This window comes from Anas platyrhynchos, chromosome 4 (assembly GCF_047663525.1).
Source record: "Anas platyrhynchos isolate ZD024472 breed Pekin duck chromosome 4, IASCAAS_PekinDuck_T2T, whole genome shotgun sequence".
NCBI lineage: Eukaryota > Metazoa > Chordata > Aves > Anseriformes > Anatidae > Anas > Anas platyrhynchos.
Window position 1 is genome coordinate 70,371,437 of NC_092590.1, and position 23,864 is coordinate 70,395,300.

At 38.8% G+C, this 23,864-nt stretch overlaps 1 protein-coding gene across 2 annotated transcripts in view; it reads right to left on the reverse strand.

The window, feature by feature from the left end:
* GRK4 (G protein-coupled receptor kinase 4) overlaps positions 1-23,828 on the reverse strand; it is a 37,119-nt gene extending 13,291 nt beyond the window's left edge. For both annotated transcript variants that reach the window (XR_005265370.2, XM_038178212.2), the window contains exons 1-9: positions 23,483-23,828; positions 13,319-13,405; positions 12,551-12,663; positions 8,588-8,665; positions 7,592-7,692; positions 6,169-6,261; positions 4,766-4,829; positions 3,877-4,017; positions 2,688-2,878 (exon numbers count right to left, since the gene is read on the reverse strand). Coding sequence is in view for 1 of the 2 variants with exons in the window: in XM_038178212.2 (XP_038034140.1) it covers positions 2,688-2,878; positions 3,877-4,017; positions 4,766-4,829; positions 6,169-6,261; positions 7,592-7,692; positions 8,588-8,665; positions 12,551-12,663; positions 13,319-13,405; positions 23,483-23,534 (920 nt within the window). In the remaining variant the exon portion in view is untranslated. The remainder of the gene's footprint in view (positions 1-2,687; positions 2,879-3,876; positions 4,018-4,765; positions 4,830-6,168; positions 6,262-7,591; positions 7,693-8,587; positions 8,666-12,550; positions 12,664-13,318; positions 13,406-23,482) is intronic.
* Between the last annotated feature and the right edge of the window lie 36 nt (positions 23,829-23,864).

A 23,864-nucleotide genomic window follows, 5' to 3' on the forward strand; every position in this document is an offset into this window, starting at 1 on the left:
AGAAAAAAAAAACAAACGTTATGGGATATTCAAACCCTTCCTGTCCCCCCCAAATTAAGAGGTTCGTTTAAAAAAATAGATTTAAAAATATATACTTTTTTAATTGGACTAGGCATGCAGTGGTCTGTTTTTGCTATAGCTTACAGCAGCCCTCCTGCACAGAAAACTTCTTGATAAGAAGATGTGAAATAAATGTAATACTCTCACGATTATCTGGAATTATTAGCTAATTCAAGGGTTCTCCGATGAAGAAGTGCTACATGTAGCGACTGGAACTCAGTGCAGTCACTGAACAGCACTGAATGAAATCCTTCCAGGGCTTTCAGTGTAAAGGTGTCTGCTCTGAAGCAAAAACGGGAGATGGGCAAGGAGCTACTTCATTTATCCACTGTGTATTCAACAGGCAAACTTTGGCCTTGCAGATACATTAAGCAGTGGAGCTTTGGGCATCCCCATGACTTTGGGAGACAAATCTAGATCTCACAACAGCTTATGTGATAAAAAGCCACTACAACCCTTGCAGAGACAGGTAACTCCGGCAGTAAAACTGCAGCACCGAAGTCCCTTTAAGAAAGGAGGTAGTATTTATTTCCCACCCTGTTCCATGCGAATCCTGATTTTGATCTACATAGCAAACATTTTCTGCAGCAGACGGAAGAACAGCTCCACTACTCGTTCCTGTCTGTTTGCTTATTTTTTCTAATGTCAGCAACATACTGCAAGTTACAGATAGTTTCATAAGCTACTACTGAACACGTAAACTGGCTCAGTCCCTTCCTTGGGATAGGGCAACAATACGAAGAACTAGCTTTGGTTTTGGAAATTCAGTGCTCCTTTCAGTATTAAATACTTTTTAAATGACAGCAAGAGACAAAGAACGTTCCTTCTGTTCTTGCTCCAGAAAATGAAAAATATTAGTTACCACAATTAGGAAAAATAAATTGTAGAAATAGTGAAGACGTACTTCAAGTTGTCCTGTTCCTCACAAAAACATTATTACTGCAGGTTGCCAGCAAAACTTCTTTGGTGAGAGTAAAATAATTATGGCCAATTCTTCCAGTCTTCCCGGTTCGTTTATTTTACATTGTCACTGTATTGATTCCTAAATTCCTTTGAGTTGCCTGACAGGGAATTTTGATCATGTAACCTATCACTGTAAGCAGTGACATCCTGAACACATCTATGACCACCTTTTTTGGCTTCTTGACTGTAAAAATGGAAAATGTCAAACTAAGCTCCTAAATACATTATACAAGAGGAAATACATATGGAAAAAAATAATCAGATATCAGGAAAAAAAAACTACTTTCAGCAAAGGAGAAAAAAAACAAGACTTCCTTGCATGGAATTGGTCATTCTTTATTAATAAGAGCAGGGCCAAAAGTAATTCTACCAAGACAATAAAATTATCCAAACATTTTCTAGTTTTAGTCCTCAAGTGCAGCTGAATTGACATGGTATAATTAGTCTCCTTTCATCCATTTATTTAGTGGGCAGTAACTCCCTTAGTATGCCCTATACTGAGTTGTTTAAATAATGTCATAACGTCTTCAGGTATTATGACTAAATGTAAGCCCTTTCTTTTTCACCCCGAGCATACAGATTATTCTGGTACTAGCACATGCACTGACTCTTGGTCCATCATTTCATTACTAACAGAGAACTAAAAATAATTTCCATTTTTTTCAGTAAGATGCAATTTGACTCACAAGTTGGCTGTGAAACTACTTTTTTGCTTACTCACAAACCAAGATTTTGTAGCAGACCATAAAAACTCCCAATAATTGGAAACTGATGAAAAAACAGAACAAAAAAAAAAGGACAGATCTAGATACCACGACCACTCTGAAGTCTGTAATTTCAGATAACGCTAGGATTTAACATATGCACTTGAAGATCTAGCATGCAAATAGCTAACAAGCTGAACTTAAACACAAGGGCTGTGGGTTTTGTTTTTGTTTTTAAACAATCACATTTGTTTTCACTTGGGAAGCAAGAAATCACATACTTGTAGCTGATCCATATGAGAATAACGAGTGAAAACATGACTCTTCAATTTATCCTTGCTTCCCTCCTACACACACGAAAACACATTGTGCATCATCACAAGATTGGCCAAACTCTAGGGAACAATGTGTAAGTCCAATTTACTCTGTGGTTCTGCTAATTTCTGAGACTGACTGCTGTGTGGGTATGTTAGACTTCCACATAGAGGATGGAAAAAGTCTAAGACTCACTACATGGAAGCTATGCAAGATTACGACTGACATGGGTGTAATGAGCAACGCAGCAAAGGACTTCAGTCTTCTGTGAACATCTACTTCAGAGTGGACATGAATGCAAATACATTTTCCTAAAGCTTGTTTATTTATTTGAATTGCTAATCAAATTGCTTTGCAAATCATGATTTTCTGAGTTTGCAAACAAATCTTGAAACTTTTTTTTTTTTTTTAATGTTTTAGAATTCAGCAAGTACCTAGACCAGAATAACCAGTAAGAAGACAAATACGATCAGTAAGTTTAAGGGACACATGGTGAAAAAAAAAAAAACCTACATTTTTTTCTTGCTTCTTTCACTATAAGTTTGAATACAAGTATGTTTTAATAGAAAATAATTCTTATGTTTAATGCCAAACAGACATGGAAATACCAAGGTATGAGCTGGTACTAGTAAAGATGGTACTCACCTGTAAACAATTCTCTCCTTCTGTAAATCCTCCAGACCACAACACAGTTCTGCAGCATAGAAAATAGCTCTTTCTTCATCAAAGCCAGGATTTCCCATGTTATATATGTGAAATTTCAAATCCCCTCCATTCATTATGGTTAGTACTAAACACAGGGCATCTTTTGTCTCATATGTATAGGATAAACTAACCTGAAAAGGGGACGGAGGAGAAGATGACCATTATTCGCTCGTAAACTCCAATTCACAGCTCCTCTTTCCAACATAAGCAATATATGAATTCATTGGGGGGGGGGGGGGAAGCAAACAAGCAAAGCAGAGAATTTTTTGCTGTCCACTAAGGTTACACCTTGAGCAACCCTACCATGTTTATCTTCCTGGAGTACAGTACTTCAAGACAAAGGAATCCAGACCAGCTTGCATGTATAAACAAACCCTGTATCACCACACGCAGCAGTTTAGCAACGTATCTGTTTAGATATCCATAGAGCCCCATCCAGACAACAAATTTATTGGTGAGACCATTCAGCTGCACATTATATGTACAAGTCCTTATAAAATAACACGTGCATATACATATATCTTATTTTACTAATATCTCAGCATTTATGGATTGTCAAACCGTCTCCCTGAACTTCAAGACTCAAAACTGCCCTATGCTACAGAAAATGAGTAAGTTATTTAAGATCAAATGTGCAATTTCTATCTATCTCATTTATTTCAAATAATTAAATATTTGCCTTGCTTAGAACTTGCCAACAGCAAAGATTCAGTACAGCTCCTTATAATCTTTCTTCTGACTGTACTTGGAATGAACTGTTGATGGGGCTGGAAGAATACTACAGTTTTATTTCCTTCAGTTTTAGGTATATGCTTTAAAAGTGCATTTGAAGTTTTAAAGCAGAATTCAAAGCACATTCAAAGAAAAACAATTTTAATACAATGTAAAATAATACTAAATTTAATGGGCAGACTAAAACTAATTCAATACTGGGTATAAAAACTTTCTGCACTGAACTACTAACAATCACATAAAACATACTAGTTACTCTATCAAATCATTTATCTTAGTTGTCACACATTCTCTAAATCAATTAGAAAATATCTTATGCCAAAAACTTCCTGGAAAAGACATGAAGCGAACAATGCCAGACAAACTCACGAGAACAAGATCAGAACTAGATACTTACTACAAACCTACTATTCACTTTTTCCAGAATTCTTTTTTCATTTAGAGCCATTGATTCCCCTTTCCTCTTCTTTATTCTCTTTTTTTCTAGCTTCTTACATGCATACATTTTTCCTGTTGCCCGTACTTGACAGGCACACACCTAAAAAGAGAGAAGGTGTGTCAGAGACACTAGTTTTACAACAAATTTTATTTTTCTTAAAATATATGTATCTTTTTTTTTCCCCAAACTCTTGAATGATCTCAGAAAATGAAGGCCTCTAAGTATGAAAAGTGCACTTTTGCCCACAGAACAACTTAAGAGGGTCACAAGAGCTATAATAGAAGTGAAACAAAACATTATATAGGAGCCAATGCACTTTTGCTGAGATTGAATAGTTAGTAAAACTGCAGATCTTGTATTGGTGAAATACCCAACTGTGATAACAATATGTATCTAGGAAAGCAGGACAGAAGACTAACGTCTTCTGTAATTTTGTAACCCTCCATTCCCTTCAATATAGGGATACAGTTGAAAGATTAAAAAAAAAAAACAAACAATGAATTATAAAGGGAATGAAATAGAGATTTTCACATAAACTTTATGAATACACTATGTAATTATTAAGTAGAAACAAAACTATGCCCTCAATGCCAAGTAAAAATTCTAAACAGAAACAACTATTGTCATAGTCGGGGGAAGTTTTCTCCAATTTTGTACATGATCTACAATAATAAGACTAGCACATTAAAAGAAAGCAGTTTGGGCTGATGACAGTTTGCCAGTTGATGCCAAAATGTAGACTGTTAGAGCCAAGAGAAAAAATAAATAAATAAGCAAACCTGCTTTTCCTCTGTATTAATGTTTAAGGTAAACACAGTACCTTACAATAAGATACGTCTGTACTCACCTCTCCAAATCCACCTTTTCCTAGTACTCGGTAATGCCTAAATGTGTGCTTGGTTACTGGCTGCCTGATTAACAGAAAGAAATAATTACTGTAACAAGAATTATAAGAGTTTGTAATCCCTCCCCACCCCGAGGTCTGTCCTCATTTTGTCCTTCCCGTTCAATGGCATCTGGCTGAATAACAGTTGTTTTGATATCGTGAAGACAACATTATAATAAGCTGAATTTAAAGCGAGAGGCGTGCACTGATTGGAACCAAGGGTCCCTTCATGTGGTCACCAGATATTCAAAATAGCTTGAAAAAAAGCTGTGTCATTCAGGGTTAGAGCCTTATCTGATCTCATTAGTAGTCAAGTTATTACCTCCAGTTTTCTTCCTTAGTTGCAGTACGCTGACATGTAGGCTGCTTTTCAACAAGATCATGCTTACAGTGCAGCACTTAAAAAAGGTAAACTATTCTTTGCTTTGCTGTTTCACTTTTTCAAAAAAAAAAAAAAAGTTGTGGTATGCAATAGTGATTCAAGAGCAATTTAAAAAATTGTTTAGGTTTTGATGTAGTTGAAGAGGAAGAGGTAACTGGAAGCAGTAAATATGTCAGCCATTCTATGCTAAAATACTGCTAAACATGCATCAGGGCAGGGCTATTTCATGGTGGTGAGAGGATTTTTTTAAGGAGCATCCACTGTTAATGCAGCTTTGTTCTCAATACAGCAAATGGATGTTCATTTGGTTTAATTGTTTGAGTAGCTTCCCTAGTTCTCTTCCTGGCTTTTGCTACTAATTCAGTCGGAGACACAGGGTAATTGGAATTTACCATAAAATTCACGTTCAAACACCTTAATGTTTGAATAGGTGATCACAATTCCCTAAAGCGCTGAATAAGACTGAATTTACCAATTTCAACCTCATGAAAAAGTGTGGACATTCATTTAGTATTGATTTAAAAGACTAAACTATTTGCTGATAAAGAAATATCTTGCCGTCTCTACCACCTTGAAAAAAACGATTAGTTACACAGTCACACAGCAGATTAATCTAGTTTTATAACATACTTATTAACTACTAATTAGACTACATTTAAAACTAAAGACTGACAGAATTCCCATGAAAGACTGTTATCCCACTGCACACTTGACAGCCAAACATATAGAAATATGATAATAAATTTGCATTTACGTAATACAAATTCACTATATAAAGACTCCTGAACAGATACTCAGAGTAGTGGCTCTCTCGCTGTCCCATGAACATGATCATTTACACCTTTGTCTTTCAGATCATAATTTCTGAAATAAGCAATGGTATTTATTAGGACTCTACAGCATTTATAGCCTAACAAGCAGAACTGGTCACAAAGCAAAGCAAAATTATCACACAAACATTATAAAACAAAACAAAACTTACTTTTCCAGCCATTTCCACTGTAAAAAACGGGAAAAAAACACACTTTCTTGGTAAGCTTCAAAAGGTCTCCTGCTTAGGTATTCATGGACAATTCTAGAAACAGGAAAATAAACTCAGTCAGAATTATACTGAAAAACGGATGAAGTAGCAGATCAATCTATTAAAATCAACATAATGGAATTGTAAGCAGAAAAACCCGGTCATTGTCTTTACAATGGTTTTAACCTAGATATTTCACAGAGTGGCTGTCACAGAAAACTGTTCCTGCCGAAATACTAGTGAATGCCAAACCACTGTTACTTACAGCAACTAGAAAGTTTGACCACTGTATTCTCACTGTCTTCAAGCCCCCCTAAACATTGGCCTATCAGCAGTTATGCAATGTAACTGTGGCCCCACAAATATGACCTCTAAAAGGTATTCACAAGAACAGATCTAAAAGCTTTCATACATTCTTTGGAAGCTGGTAGGTGAAGTTTTATTCTAGGATTTGAAATTGGAATACTTAATAACACATCCAAGCCTGAGCTCCCTGCATCTTTATCATTCTCCTTAAACTAAACACAACGAGATGAAACTAAATTAGGAAGTCACTCAAACCGTATTCAGGTATTTATTGGACGAAGGACAGGGCATGACTACAAGACAGATCTTCCATTTGAGACATGTTTTATTAGGTGTTCTCACACATCCCTTTCAATCTTCTAATCTCGGGTGGTTATAAACTATGCTGATTTTTGTTGCCAGGGAGATGACCCAAGCAGTGACAAAACATAATGTAAGCCTTCCGACATGACCAAGCACGCCTTGAAAAACCAGTAGTATTAGACGCATGAAGTCTTTAGAAAGACATGCAACACTTGTAAACAGGTACGGTCCCTCCAAGAAAAGCCTTCCCTGCTGCAGCTGTGTGAAATATCACTGCGTGAGTTCAGAACAAAATTAGTTTGTGTTAATTACCATGATCAATCTTCTAACCGGCCACCTAAGTTGAATATAACTCAACCCATTTTCAAGAACCACAAATTGTGCAACAGCACTCACAAGCCTTTCAAGTCCCAATCCTTAACTTAATTTTAGATTTTGTAAGTACCTTGATCATAGAAGAGAGCTCACTCAAAAGTTAAAAATATAATAAGGAAATACCATTCTAATGTAAAGAATACTTGGTAGTAGCTACACCACTTGAAGATGATGCAATTTTCAGCAAAAACAGCATTTAAGAAAAAGTTGTGCAGAAGTTAAGCAATGTTTCTGAAGGAAAAACCTAGTCTTTTCAATTAATCTTTTCCAAGCATCTTACCTACACTCAGGTCAGACACCAAATCCTTCTTGGTGTAATAACTTCACCCTTCATTTGTCTCACAAATGCATAAATTTCTCTTGAGATACATAAACACAGCATTATGCATTTTTAACGTACCTAGTACAGTCCACAAAAAGGTCTTTAGAAGGGTTCTTTTCCAGTCTTGCTTTACATTCATCTACTGTTTCCTGAGGTATTTCTGGCAAGTGTGCTGCAGACTTTACATTATTTGAAACAAACAAGCAAAAGACAACAATGAAAACAATTTTTAAATTAATAAAGTGAAAATTCTAAATTCAAATTAAAACTGGCTACTATGGGAAAAGGAAAAGAATAATTTGACCACTGAGAAAACTATACAAGTCAGATTCAGATAAAATTTCTATTTGTTCCCCATTAAAGAACTGCAATAACATTCAATGCATTTCTATTTCAATATCCTGGGAACCAGATTTGGCAATAATACAAGCTTTTTCTTTCAATAGGTCTACTACTACAAGAGCAAGTTATCTACTTGCTTTGGCAGGATGGAAAGGAGGAGAAAGAAACACCCACACAGTTTGGGAAATTATTTCAAACCAGCCCAAACAAAGCTGTTTTTCGCCAAAAGGGCATGCAACTTATGGTAGTTCCAAAGAAACTATCTGAGAAGATGTTCCAAACTTGGAGTCTGTCTGGTTTTAAGGCAAAAAGACATTCATATGGGGTAAAGCCTTTTTCAGGGTGACTGACGTAAGAAAGTCTGTTCATACAAAGCAGATACGTAATTACATATTCACTGAAAAGCTTCTCTCATACATCAAAGAACAGACTGAGTTTCTTTGTTAATAAGTCTTCCTTGGAGGCTAAACAAATATATCTTTACCTAAAACCAGTATTTTAATTTGAAAACATAGGAGAGTAAGTCACAATGACAATATTGTTAACAGCAAAATATCTGCGTAAGCAGGTAAACTTTACAATTTTAGAAGGCAGTATACATTTCAGAAAGCCAAAAATTGGACTAACAAAGTTTGAAGGTCAGTTTACTAAAAATATTGTGACAACTTATGTGTCTAGTGTATCTGAAATGTACAACACATTTGACAATATTTTGCAGTACAATATATTTACCCCATTAGTGAAGTAGGTCTCTAAGACTTTCAGGCCACAGTCTATACGCTTTTCATCTGAAGATACCTCATATTCTGCCTACGGGAATAGATTTGAAAATTAATTTATGTTAGAGATATTTAACACTCCAGTCTTTTACATGATAAATCATCCCTCTCCTCCCCCCCCCCCCTTTTGTATTACAGTTTTAGGTAAGATTGGAAGAATGGAAGAATAATATTACTACTTTCTAGAAGGCATGTTAACTGGCAGAAATGAGATCTAAAACTGACCCTTCTTCATTCCTTGAGGTAATAAAACTGAGTAGATAGAACATCTTGTGACATTTTTGACTTGGTAAAATATGGACTGAGATGTAGAAAAAGAACGCTGTGACATCTGGTATGTTTTTCAGATAAAAAACTGGCAGTTTCATAGAGTTCCAGAGGTAACTATGTTTGGAAAGAAAACATCAAACACACTGGTACTGAAAAGCTCCAAGGACTGGTTACTATTAATAATTTTAAGGAATAATCTAGAAGCAGACATCAGAAGTTATGACATTTAAAGATAACACAGGAGCTGAGGAAAGATTAATTGGAAAAGAACAACCTGCAACAGCAACCTGTGTTAGCTTGGTAAGCTGGGCCAACTCAACCAAAGTTTATTTCATATCTCAAAATGTAAATGCATGCACCCAGGAACAAAGAATATAGGGCAGACCTCCAGAACAGAGGACTGCATGACCCATAATAACACTGGCACATTAGGACAACAGTCATTAAAAACCTCAGAGGAAGTTCCAAGTAATCGATCTAATCAGTAGAGAAGAAGTTGTATACCTTCATAAAGCAAGCCATTAAATAAAAATGACAGCTCAAGAGCCAAACAAACATACAATACTGGAAATTACAGAAACCTTCATCTCGAGTCCTGCAATCAATCAGCTAAGCCACAGTGACTCACTGTAACGTCATCAACATCTTCTGCTGAAACATTATGGTATCAACCACTTCAACACAGTGCTCACATCCATAAACAATTCCAAGCCATTGGTTTTGCTACTTTAATTCCACAACGATCAGTCTAATGGCACACAACTCTTCTTCATCTAACAAACAACTGTACCAAGTCAGAAAACTTAATCAACCACAGCAGTGCACTTAACGCTTTTTAACATTTTAAACTCTGCCAATGCCGTTGGCATACCGTTTTAAATAGATATTGTATTTAAAAGGAAGTTTAAGAGACCGTCTTGTCAGCTAAGCTCTGTTACTCACTGAGCTTAAGAGGGAAGTTTGAGTTGCCACCCATTCTTTTTCATACTTGAGTAACCTTGTCCCCAGCTAGTGCAATGAGTCACTGGATGATTGGATAACTTCAATTCTTCGCTTTAATTTCTGTTAGTTTTATTCAACGATTTCACAACTCTTCTTTTCTGTAAAGCCACAAGCTGACTCCAGACTTTAAGGTCACACCTTCACAAGAGTTAGAACTTAGCAGTCTTACTGCTCAAAACATGTAGGCAGAAGTAGCACAGTAACACCTTGATTTTGGCCTCCTAACATAATCCTGACGCTGAAACCACATTGCTTCATATAAGAGGATCAGAAAACTCTTAAAGTTAATATGCCAGGCTCTTAAGACACTCTATGGTCATTCTATGCCAGAAAGTTTATTCTCAGAAGGGTTAAGTCTACAATTTAAAATAAAAACTAATTAAAAATAAACAAACAAAAAAGCCAACATGATCTGGCACAACCTGATATAAAGACTCCACATCCATAGCCTTCCTCTGCACATTACCACCTTACAGAAAAAGTAAAAAAGAATAAGTGGGAAAGAAGCACTTGAACAAGCTTGCTGAACTTCAGTCCAGAAAGGAGTATCAGGCTAGCTCACAAACCATTTGGAAGAGATAGCAGATATTTTATCTCACTTCCTTGATAAAGGGAGCATGCTAGCTTTTGGATCATGAGACTCTGATTAGAGTTATCTTAGCTTTTCAGAGTCTTCTTGTTTCAATGATTCCCAAGTGTACTTCTTAACCAAGATTTTTTCAAATGGAAGTTTAAAAAAGTAATCTACTAAAAGGGATGATTTCATGAATTATCTCAACTATGACAGACTTTTTAAAACTCATCCAGGTGTTGCAACCCACAAAACATTATAGGTTCCATATCTGAAGACAATTCAATATATTCAGTTAGTGTAAGACAGTGACTTCTTAGAGACAATTTCACCTGAAAAATAACACGTGTAAAGACACCCATGTCTTAAAGTTACACGCATAATTTTTTCTTTTTTTGTGCTGTTTAAGATTTTACTACTCTTTATGTAAGCTCTTAGGGAATAAAAACATACAGAAATTGTAACCAATGATGTTACATCTGCTATTGTCAGTGGTCTCCCTGCTGTGTCTGGCTCAACAGCTTGTTTGCATTCCCTCAGGATCTTTAACTCCAAATGAATTTCCATTCAATTCGTTCTACATATACCATTGTCAAACTGGTCTCTGAAATCTGGTGCTAGAAATAGCTCCTGCACTTCTGAAGAGTATGATGAAGTACACCCGGAGAGTAAGCCTAATTACACAAAGATTCATTGACCACAGAAAAATGGTCACTACCATTTAGTCTTCTGAGCTGCATCACCACGAAGAATGCAGATGAGATATATTTATTCCAATAAAGAAAAAATATTGTTCTGGACTCCAAAAATTAAAACAGGTACCACGTGACCACAAACAGAATGCAATGCTACTTTCTGTTTCATACCAAAAGTTCCTTTTAGCTGATGGAGTGTCTCAGTTTATACGCTGATGCGGAGAATGGAGAAATGGTGGAGAAACAGCAATAAACCCATGTACTTGCTTACACCCTGCACCTTTCAGAAGCGTCCCACCTTCTAAGACTGCAGTTTAGCATGCATGTAAGCAGCACCACTACCCTGCTTCTCTCTTCTTTGGTCATTTAAACATAAATTAGAACAAAAAACGGGTGGGATAAGAGCTATTATTCTCTTCTCCTAAGGCCTGTTGTGTGCCTGCCTGCTCTTCCTGTCGCTTTTCTCCTCCCCTTGTGGGCTTAGTTTAAGGATTTTTACCAAACATGGCTGTGGGGGCACTTCCTCCTTCCCCTCATTCTTTAGAGTTAGATACCAAAATGCAAACGTACCAGAACACTTCCTTTTCCTTTGCTCTCTAGAATCTGTTTTCCCTCCTTCCATAGTTCCCTAAATTTCTATCTCCATTGTAGTTTTTAAATAGCATGCTGTGACTAGCCCAGGGCCAGTTAGCCTAGGGCTAGACTAGTCTGCATGCCAGTTGCAGCATTTTGAAATCTGTTTATAACATTTTCAAGTCTGAGTAACGTAATACTCCTTGTAAACACATCCTTTTAGGCTCAAGAAGACAAATAGCACGGTCTCTCTAGAATTCTCTTATTCCCATCATGCCATCTTTATACTTCTGAGCATGCCAAGATGGCAGAGATTTTAGAGTAAACATCTTCATTTAAGAAGCAGTGCCAGAATTTATTGACATCCATCAAAAGTTACAGTTTTATAGCTGGCAAGTACAAACCTGCTAATACACAAAAAAGAAAAGAGTGGTTTAGCTAAAGAGGAAACCAAGAAAGTCAGATTCAGATGTTGTATGGAATACAGCTTTTGTCAGCTGGCATCAGCCATCTGAGCTGTGTCCCCTCCCAGCTTCTTGTGCCCCCCACCTGCTCACTGGTGGTGCAGAGTGAGAAACAAGAAGGCCTTGATGCTGTGTACGCACTATTCAGCGATAGCTAACACAGTGGTGTTATCAACACTGCTTTGGTCACAAATCCAAAACGCGGCACCATATAAGCTACTCTGAAAATACATCAACTCTATCTCAGCCAAAACTAATACACACACAAAAAAAAAAAAAAAAAAAAAAAAGAGTATGAGCTATTGCCTATGGATATCCATGTCCAATTTCTCACTGCTTACCACTGCATCCAGAAATTCAATGCATCTTTTCAAGTCTGGTCTGGAGTCACAAAACTGCCTGAAGAGAAGTCTTCCTATTGGCTGTTTGTCGCAAAGCTGGTTATAATCTCTTTCTGAGAAACAGACGAGAAGGAAACATCTCTATTTTAATCTTTGCCACAGCAAGAACCTTATTCCCATTTGAGAATGGGACAAAAAAACAGTAAAGCATCAAGATTTTACATTAACATGTTTAACAAAGACATCATCAAAATCAGCCTGAAAAATAGTGAAACACTCTTCCTGCCACATTTGTCTCTGACAGACTATCATATTTATAAAAACCAATCACACATTGAATGACTTAGTTAAGATTCATTTAGGATGAGGTTGGAAATCAACAATACTGTAAAACAGCAATACCAATGCAAACATGACTGTTTGCAAAGAAGGAATATAGACTAACAACAGAAAAGACTGAAAAATTATTACAAGACTAAGAAAAAGATTAGGAAATTTATTTTCATACCATTCAAATTACAATACGATTCCCTTTTCTAGTTCATAGCTTTGTAAAATCATCTTTCAGAAGCAGTTTCCTTTAATAAATAAGGAGCTATGATGCAGTTTCTATCTTATTGTAAATTTACTTCCCCATAAATTCTCCATCACGTTAAAGGTCTGAATGTTCTGCATTCAGAGCAAGACAGAAGTCTTTCATTTAACACCACCAAACTTACTCTCTTCCTTCTCAAGGATCAGATCAGACAGACTCTGGAGGATACCTACCGATTGAACATCTAATGCTTTCACATTGACTAACAGGCGGCAACTTCAGCATTTCTCTCCATTTTTTGCTACGCCCACTTCGTTTGCCTAGAAGAAAAACAAAAAAGCAATGTAAAACACAACACCACATCAAACTAAACTCTGATTCTAAGCAGCATAAAATTAAGTCCCTTCTGCACAGATCTGTCAGGCTGCTTTTCACGTCTAAAAAGAAATCCATCGACAAGGATATCCAAATCAGTAACAAACTTTATGTAGAGAAAATTTTATACGAAACACTAAAAATGCAGAAAGATTTTTGCAACACAAACACTGGCTCCAGATGTGCATACAGAATCTCTCTGCAAAGAAAAGGCAAATATCTAGGAATTCCGAAAATTGCAAAACTGAAACATCAGCCAAGTCAGAAACCAAAAAAAATTGGGTGTTACATCTCAACCAGTGAAGAATGGAAGGCATTAAAGTCAAGTAATAAAAACACATCAAGTTTTTAAATGCATTTTTGAATAATCAAGTTGTTTATTTGTTTTCAAAGGGTGTAAAGATAATAGCAGTCGACCCTTAGGGATAAATGAGTGGGCACTAACCAAATACACGCTATTTATTGAAGGCTATGTTAAGATACATAACAGCAGACAGAACTTAACTGTTGCAGAGTCCAGATCTTTTCAATGCTTCAGATTTTAGTTCTTTTATTAAAGTGATTAAAAGAAGCTATAATATTTTTTAGATTGGATTGCAAAAATACACTAGTGCTCCATTTTCTATGTTAAAAATGGAATTTTAGCACATCACTTTGACCTGACGAAGCCAACTGCATTTGCAGAAGACCTGCACACTTATCAAAAAAAGCAGAGACGGATGGACACACAGGAACACGTTTCTTTTTCATTGCAAAACGTTTCAACGGAAGAGAAATTTCTGTGCTGCAGAATATTTTAGAAGAAGATTTTACTAAGTGATATGGCCAGATGCGTTTCCACATGACAGAACAGCAGCAAAAGTGCACGGAGACTTTCTAACTGTATCAAAGCACTGCATACTGTTAACCACAATGGGAGAGGGAGGAAGGGAGTTACCCTATGTAACCCGAATAGAAACCAAGCAGCAAACAGTGCTCTTAGGTCTTTCAGAACAAAATTGTTAGGGAGAAAGGAACTAACACCTTCATACTAATAAAACAGATCTAAACGAACACTTCACTCAAACTTGCATCTCCTTGAAGGGTTCCATCGCTGCTGCCAGAGCAGCTCCAGCTCAGTGTACCTTAGCTCTAATCAAATTTAAATGATCTTTGCTAATGGGAACATTGATGTCTCACTGTGCCGCTGAAACAAAACTCTCAACTCCAGTATCAGTAGAAAAGTAAACAAATGCGAAATACAAAACCATAGAGAGCTGGCTTGCAGAGGCTCTTTGAACTGATATACACTCCCTAAAACCTTCTACAGCAAGATTTCCTCACGTTGCTTTGTAGGTTGTTCACCTTCCAAAATACTTCAGAGCAGATACACCTAACTTTATTCAGTAGCAGAACTACGCATGAAGCTTTAACATTATCAGCATCATTAAAGCAAACTTCCAACAGATTAATAAAATACTTCTGATGTTTAAGAAAAGGAGTTGAATATATACTTGAGAAAAACACACACACGCACACAGCCAGGAGATGTATTTCTTATAGAACTGAACACCACCAAAATCAAGGAATACTGAACGTTCATAGCCTGTACACGTGCATTAAGTAGAAAAGGACTGAGTCTAGATTGTTACATCAAGAAAAACATTGGACGGAAGCATCAACCTTATTTTTAACCCTGTCACTGAAACTTACACTAAGTGGCAAGGTCCACTGAAGTTAAATTTGTTCTGAACAGTTTCTGAAATGACTCTGGTGCATGACCCAGCACAAAGAGCATAGACCACAAATGAGAAACTGACCCAAATTTACACCACAATGCTGCATGGAAAAAGTAAAACCAAGCTGTGACATATATCTTCTGAAGCACAGCAAAAGAAAACAAAAATAGCACTAAAAATGGGGATTTGTACATCATACTTCAAGTCCAGCTCAGGGCAGCCTGCTGTATTTTGCTGCACATATTTGGCAAGTTGGTTCTTGTGAGACCTTTGTGAACTTCATTCTACAAGAGACCACATGCTCTAATACAGTTGAATTTCCCATCTCAGAGAATTCAATAAAGGCTACATAATTTATTAATGATACGCAAGAATCAAATGCTTGTAAGCATCAGCTAAATCATCAAGCTTTCTTTTTGTCTGAACTGCCTGTTCTTAGATTCCAAGAGAAAGCACAGAAGGTCTTTATGTCCCAATAATGTGAAGAGGATCTATGAGCTCCATAATTTACAGATAAATTAGCCATTTCTGGTAAAAGTTATGGAAGAGAACAATTTATTTGTCATATTATTGCCTAACAGCAGAAAAGCGTATTTTTCCATTTCTGAGGCAGTTCAAAGCAAGTATGAAATTAAATTCTAACAGCTGTGGTTTGTGAGAGTGTCTCAATATTGATTTCAGCGCTTCTGTTCTGGATCTCATTCTAAAATACTTGAGATAAAATTATTGTAGAAAGACCAATGGCTTACTTTCCAACAGGGCAGCAATAAAGCCATTAGACCAGTCTGCCTTATGGATGACCTGTGCGTTTCAGATGAATTACCACTCTCACCTCTTTCAGATGTAATTGTTGGCAAGAACGATGTGCAAGTTGAAGCGACTCATCTTTTATAAAAAGAAGGGTGGATGCAGCAATCGACCATGACAATGAGGAAACACTGCAATTACAGCTTCAAATACATCAGAACCTTCTCCTCCTTCCCAAATTACTTCTTAGAGTTAGAATCTCAGCATTCGCCTCTTCACATGTTTTTGCCTCTTAAAAAAACATGTTCTAAAATCAGGTAGGTGGAAGTTAAGATGCTTTCATTTTCCAACTTAAAAAAAAAAAAAAAGTCTTCAAAGCAACATTTGTAAACACATGAAGTGGTTGGCTTATACGTCAGCAAAAGCAAAAAATAATTGCAAAAAAAGAAACTACTGGGGTAAAACAAAGCAATCTGGTGTGGAAACAAATTTACACAAATTGTAATATTTATCAGAGCAGCAGACAGACGGCCCAGTACCACAGCAACCTCCCTCACGGACAAGGAGCACGACATTCATTTCATCGAGCACAGCGTTGAAGGAACATTGTTAGCCAGTCTTCTTTGAGGTAGACAGAGAGAAAACTTGGTTTCTGCCCTACAGAACGAAAATAATGAGAAGTATCATCCTGTCTTTGGTTAATCAAAGTGCACAGATTTGGGGGCTGATACTGTCACTGACATTCTGGTCCTGAGCTGCTCAGTGGCCTCTGAGCTCCAGCTTCCTTGCCAGTGCACCCCTGTGGTTGAGCAGCACACAGCTGTGCAGCACCAGGGGTGCACGATTGCTACAACATCACTCTTGCAAAACAGAGTCCACAAAGCAGATCATCAGATACCGGCTGAGAAATTCATACCAGACCACACCCAAACGAGCTCTGAGAGCGCCTAACTGCATCAAGGCAAGGACCTACCACATGCCCTTTCCTGCACGAATCGTTCGAGTGGTTCACTTCAGAATGCAAAAGCTCTGCATCACCTATACTGAGAGGCAAGAGGATAATCCAGGTACATACACTGTCTGAGAATAAACCTATCCTACAGTAGAAAAAGTTGCAGACAAGTTTCCTAAAAGATTTTAAGTTCATATGAGCTCCTCCTACTCGCAGCCACATTTTCCTTCAATCTATTCATGAAGAGGATTGAAACCTTTCACCAAGAAATCAAAATATTCAAGCTCGGTGACAGCCTTACAGTACAAAGATGTTTGTAAATGTTGTCTACTAAGTAATTATCTTCCATAGTTTGCCTTGACCATGCAAAATTCACCTTCAAGGCACAGAGCACTACAGAATTAACTCCTTAGGTCTGCAGATCAGAACAGTAAACTCCAAAGTGGTAAAAAACTAATGGTAACTTGAGGCCAGGAGATGAGTTCACGCTCAACATCACTTTATTCATGATGCTTACAATTCCAGACAGCTCTTGGTAGCACTTTGTGGGGTGTCTGCACCCTTCTCCATGGCACCAGTCAGATTTTTTTTAGGAACTGAGGTGTCAAGAAACACAAGCCTGGTCACAGCTTCACAACTAGGTTCAACAGAGTGCCATTCTGAGTTTCAGACACACCACACATATAGAGAGAGAGGGAGCTGAAAGTTCAGGTTTCAGCACAAAGTAGGCACCTACCCCTTCAGCATTAAAAAGGCAAAGGCACTTCTGAACACCAGTGGAAACAAAAGTGCAAGAGGTCAGAACAGAAACACCTAGAAGATTAAAACAGATTTTTGTGGTATTTTAAAGATAATATTGCTTACATGCCTGCATTCAAATGCCTAGTGGGACTTCAGTGAGGTAAACCTGGAGTCTTCTCACTCATTTGATAGAGCAGTAGCACTGGAAGCGGTTAAAAACCACACGTGCCTCTGTGTGCACTTCTGCAGGTTGTGTACGTGCCCCACCGTGTAGTGTTCCCACTGCTACAACCATCTGAGCCACTGGTTCTTCCCCTCAGCTCTACACACAATTCCAGTAAACGTGTGTAAGGACATGGTGTAGTGGGCGTTAGTGGTTGGGAGGTGGTTGGACCAGATGATCTTGGAGGTCTTTCCCAGCCTTAATGAATCTGTGATTTTATGCTGAACAGCTTCTGCACTTCTTCAGCAACGAGGTATCAAAGTCTTGTATCAACTTAAGCAAATGCAACTGATCTGACCTAGATTTTATTAAACTAACCCTGCAGTCCAACAGTGCGACATCCATAACACGTCCTTCACAACGGCTTAACAAACAGGGGTTGCTAGGAAAAAAAAAAAAAAAACAACAACAGAAAAAAGCAAGAAATCTCCAAGTTTACAGATAATTCCTTGATAAACATGGGTTCTTTATCATGATGGCACGCACTGACTGCAGAAGACAGGGAAGAACCGTAACTCCTTAAAGGACATCATGAAGCCTCTAGTTCTAATTGCCACATTAGAAGGCAGCAGAGCAGCAATGTATATCAATAACTAGGCCTCTCATGCCGTGTTTATTTAGTAAATGTAATTATTTAGATTCCAACATGCCCACATGCATTCTTCTTACAGTTCATTAAATAAAGGACAAAAAGGCAGACATCGTGCATAATTCTGTACAAACACAGGAAGACATGTTTCCTGCCACAATGAGTTTACAGCAATTTAAAACACAATGCAATAAGGGAGCGCAACAGAACAGAGGAGGCAAATAAGGGAAGAACAGACAAAAATAACAGCAACTGCCAAAACTCGCAGCAATCTCACGTTAAAATTTGTATTTGCTGCCAGTGAATGAACACCGAAGAGTGCAATTCTGGCTATGAGTGTGCCTTGGTTTCCCACTCATTCATACTCCTTACATAATTACTGATTTTAGTTCAGTTTGACAGCCAAGCTGCAGTGAACTGAGAAACCTCCTTACAATTTTGTTCCTAGTTACAACCACACTCATTATAGAACGTTTGCCTGTGTATCATCACCAACACTATATGGAGTTGTTACCTTTTACTGCAAGCAGAAGTAGGATTAATTTTGCTTGCAGAATTATGTAATTAACTTTTAAACCTAGACGGATCAAACACACCATCTAAGTGGACTGCTTATGTTCTGTGAGGTGTTAACCCAACAAAGTTTCAATCCTGAAGCAGGTATCTTTCAAGATTAGCTGAAACCAAACTGCGATCACATTTTATTACCAAAAGGTCCCTGCTAACTCCGTCCTTGGGTTGCACTGAACAATTATCAGAAGCACAGGAGCTCGCTGATCCATCTGAAATCTAATTTTGGAATTAAAAAACCACCACCCGACAACACAGGGAAAAAAAACACCTTAACAACCCACGTACCCATGATTACATTCCACTTGGACCTATAAACCATCGGACCCCTTCGGCAACCACAGGGTTGAACCAATACAACCAAGAGCTTGGGGGAAACGCCGCTTCCAACTGAGGCATGATCTTAATTCAGCTTAAACTAATCATGGCACACAGCACATTATGTGCCTACCAGCAGGCTCTGTTCTCATTTGCAATTTGCTCCTGCCAGGTCAGTAGGAATGAATTTGCAAGTGGATGCAAATGGACCAGGTATGTTCGAAATGTGCTCTTGGCACGGGTCCCCAGTTGGGGTGAACTGCCATTGACTTCAAAGGACCTGCAGATCTACCCTTTGGAAGTCTTTCTGGAGAATATTACTTTAGGCAATGAAAAAAGGAAGGCTCTTACGCAGTTTAAAATATCCAGCGATGAACTTCTTTCAAAACCTCACCGATTACCTGTGGGATGCTAAAGGGAACTTGGAGCTTACATCTACTCAAAGGATTTATTGAGAGTGATTGAAACGGCTATGAAAAACAGAAGCTACCAATATAAATAAAGAGAAAAGCGAGTATAAAACACAAAATGTAGTTTTGTTCCTGAACTTTTAGATTTCCTTCAGAATAACCTAGCTTATATTTATTATTTGGACATATTTCTGGGTTAAATTTTTCAATATTTTTAAGAGATACTAATTTCAAAGATGTTTTTGCTGGGAAAAAAATGAATTTCTTAATTCCTCTGCTCTTGTACAAAACTAAAATTTATATTGCTACATTCTTTTACACATAAAAACCCCTGTATGTGAGAAGTCTGAGTAAGGAGATCATGAAACTGCAAGGCTTTTCGCTGTCTGTCTCCCAGTTCACACATCACTATCACTTAACCGTTTTTATATCTCAGTTCCTGCACTACAGAGCTCACAAAATCAACTTCAGGTTTGCTTTATAATCTCTTGTTTTTCTACTGAGTCACTCGTGCTGTTCCTCCACAGGGCTGACCTACAGAGGAAGTTTTCTTTCACAGAGATTACCCTTAAAAAGCAAAGCATGCAGAAGAGGAAGGGTGCTGGATTAGCGCAGGCCACTTGTCCCAAGGAACTGGGGCAGGGAATGCCAGAGCACCCTGCACTACGATTTTCACCTGGAGGCAAATCCCACTGGGGACAAGCAGCACAGTCTCTCAGCACAAGCAGGTCAACTGGAAAAGTGCAGGAAAGAGAAAACTCCCACTACAGCTCCTGACTCTTCAGTCTTTCAGCCGCAAAGCACCACAGGGTACTTACTCTATGTTATCACAGTATTTTCTGGCACTAGGCACATACAAAAGTCATTGCAAGCCACCACAAACGCCCATGTGTGATGATCTGATTATTTACAAAGTCACATTAAAAGGAGCTAAGTAATTCTCACAGCTTTCCTTCTTTGCACAAAGAAATGTTGTAGTTGCTGCAGAGATATTATGACAAGCCGTTATTGGGAAGTGCCAGGCTTCTATTGAAATAACTCATTTTATGAAAACACTTCAAAAATCCTCTCAGAGAATAGCAACATAAAACAGAGTTGGGAGTGTGGAGGCTGGAGGGAAGCAGGGGATTGATCTGACCTCAAAATTGGGACTAGCAAACTTTTATAAACCAACCTTATCATCACACAAAGTGAACTAGATGATTCGTGCATCCAATGAAATAAATTATCAGCAGAACTGTTAGCGTAAAGGCAAACAGCCATACCACTTGGGTTTTATTCTGTAGGAGAGAAAGTAGAAAAAAAAAAAAAAAAAAACTACATTCTGCCTAAGGACACTTACTAGTTCATGGCTCTCCAGTTCCATGCAGCAAGCTTTATATATGTAAGATCAGCTTGAGACATGAGACGTGCTCCTAGCTGTCCAAGGTGTGCTAATTCTGTCCACCTACCAATGCAAAACCCCAATGATACGCACATGCAAACAACATTCACATGCAAAAACATCACTGCCTAAAATTAGAGGAAACTGAGGAGCGCAAATTTGGGATCACAATTTTGAATGTCAGGTCTGGTTTAAGCACTCAGTTATAATTTTCTTTAGAAGCGACACTATTTACCAAGCATTTCTGAATTCTGATTAAGCCTCTGCAATACCTTCTCACCAGATGAGGGCAAGGACACATCATTCATGTGTCATTCACATTCTGTATTTGCAAAATGAAGCTAACTTAGCTCTGGGGCTAAAAGACTTAGCAAAATGCTTTCAAGACTACAGTTTTTTCCTACCATCACCTTCATCATGAAGGCACCTCAAGTTAGACAGGGAACCATGCAGACCATAATTAAGCCTAAATTAATTTCTCTCAGCATGTCCCTGCTACCTATAAAACAAGAGCACGGTGCTTTCTATCTCACCACTTTTGCTTATAGAACTGATACATTTATACAGGTAAACACTCTTCACATCTGCAATACACTGACAAACTAGAAAAAGAATTACTGATATGCCTCAAGCCTGCACAGGAAAATCAGGTAAGCTGTTACTCCATGCTAGTTTAGGATTTCACCTTCTATGCGCAACAGTAATCCTGCACTCTTCCACTCCCTCGCACCTCTCCCTACACTATACAGTAAGAAAAAAGAATTGTAAATCTGCTTTTCTGTCACAGTTGCAAGGCCCTTTCAGCGATGACCATATTACACTAAGTTAAACTACTACACAGACTGTCTCTACAAATTTTGTTCCTTTAAAGCACACCAGGCACATAAGAAGAGAGCTAGGACAGGGATTTTATGGGATAGTCCCAAGAGGAGTAAACCAGAGAGATCAGAAAAGGCAATGCAACAGACAGAAACTACTTTCATTTTAGGGAGCATCGATGCACAAACTACCCCAAGCACAGGGGCACAGACCTGAAAAGGCACAGGTCCCTCTACCAGTGGGGTTTTAAAGCCAGAAATGGCATTATTGGTTATGCTTACACTAAAAAAGCCCAGGCCAGCTGAAGGTACAAAAGAGTAACAGTTTATTACCACTACTTTTTAAAGCTTCACGTCAGATAGAGCTGATCTTCTTTACATCAACTCCTGTCAGACTTTCATTTCGTTCATTAAAATATCTTGTTTGGTCAGTTCTACCACTGTAATTTATTTTAAACATAGTGAAACCTTAACTAAAGAGGCAACCTGACATTAAGCAGCCACTTAAAAGCTTTTCCAGACTACCACTCCACTCTTTGTGGTGAGGGTTTGGGCACAGTAAAGTTTTGAGCCAGATTCCACTTTCCCTTCATTTCTCAGATCACTTCAATGCGAACTCCAAATCCAGGCAGCGCCACAGACATGTACTGTCAGTGAAACCAGCCAAAACATGTCCTACGGTTTGAGGTGGTCTTTTCAGCTAAAGTTGGGAAATAGCCCAAATCGTGATCGCTGCTCTGGTTTTTAAACCCCACTTCAAAGCCAGAAAGTTGATTTTCCTCTCTTGCTGCTTAAGGCAAATTTAACTGGATACACATATGGCGTAAGTGCCAAACCCATTTAGAGTTGGAGGAACTTGCAAAACATACAGGAGAAGATTCTGTTGTTCTTACTCACTTTAAACAGCTCAACTAAACTAATGGGACTTCTCAAGGCAATTAAGAAAAGCAGGATCCAATCCAAGAAGAATCTGCGCATTTCGAAGCTGAAAAACAGACTCCACACGGAGCACGGTGGTAATCTGGAGAGGCTTTCAAGTGGCCGTTTAATGGACAGCTATATATGCGAAAAAGGAGTAAGTATAACCTCATTTCGGGAGGTTTTTGTAAACAATGCTTGTTTGGTAAGTGAAGCTTTGTATCTATTAAAACGTTTGGTACCATTCGGTAGGTGAAAATTTGCATCTGTTAAAAACGTGTGTTAGGTGGGAGAGGAATCTTCAGGTCCAGATGCTCTGGGGAATAAACCCTCAGGTTTGACCCCACGGAAATACCCCAAAACGTGACAGAAAACCCATCTGCAGGGTGCAGGCGGCCGATTCCCTGAGGCAGGCGTTGCGGGCAGACGAAGGCTCGGGGTCTTCCACAGGAGCCTGGGGTCCCTGGGCCCTTTTGCAGGCACAGACGGGTCTCTCGGCAGCAGCCCGACAGCAGAAGGCTCCTAAAACCTCGCTGGTGCGAAGCGGGGCTCGAACCCTCTCCCCCCCCTCACCCCGGCCCCTTCCTCCCTCAGCCCTTCCCTCCTCTTCCTCCCTCCCCCCCTCAGCTCTCACCCTCCCGGGCTTTCAGCAGCACCGTGTTGGCCACGATGTTCTCGATCTCCATGGTCGGGGGGGCTCCTTCCCCTCAGGCCAGCCTCCGTCGCCCCTTCTTCTTCTTCTTCTTCTTCTTCTCCTTCTCCTTCTCCTTCTCCTTCTTCTTCCTCCTCCTCCCGCCCCGCCAGCGCCTCGCCGCCGCTCATCCGGCCCCGCGGCCCCTCAGCGCTGCGCTCGCCTCTTCCCCATCATCACCCGCTGCTCGGCCCGGCACCGGCCTCCCCCTCCCCGAGGGCGGAGGCAAGGAGCAGGCAGCGCCCGCCCGCCCCGACCATAGCTCGCCGCCCTCCTCCTCCTCCTCCTCCTCCTCCTTCTCCTCAGGCAACTCCGCCTCTGCCTC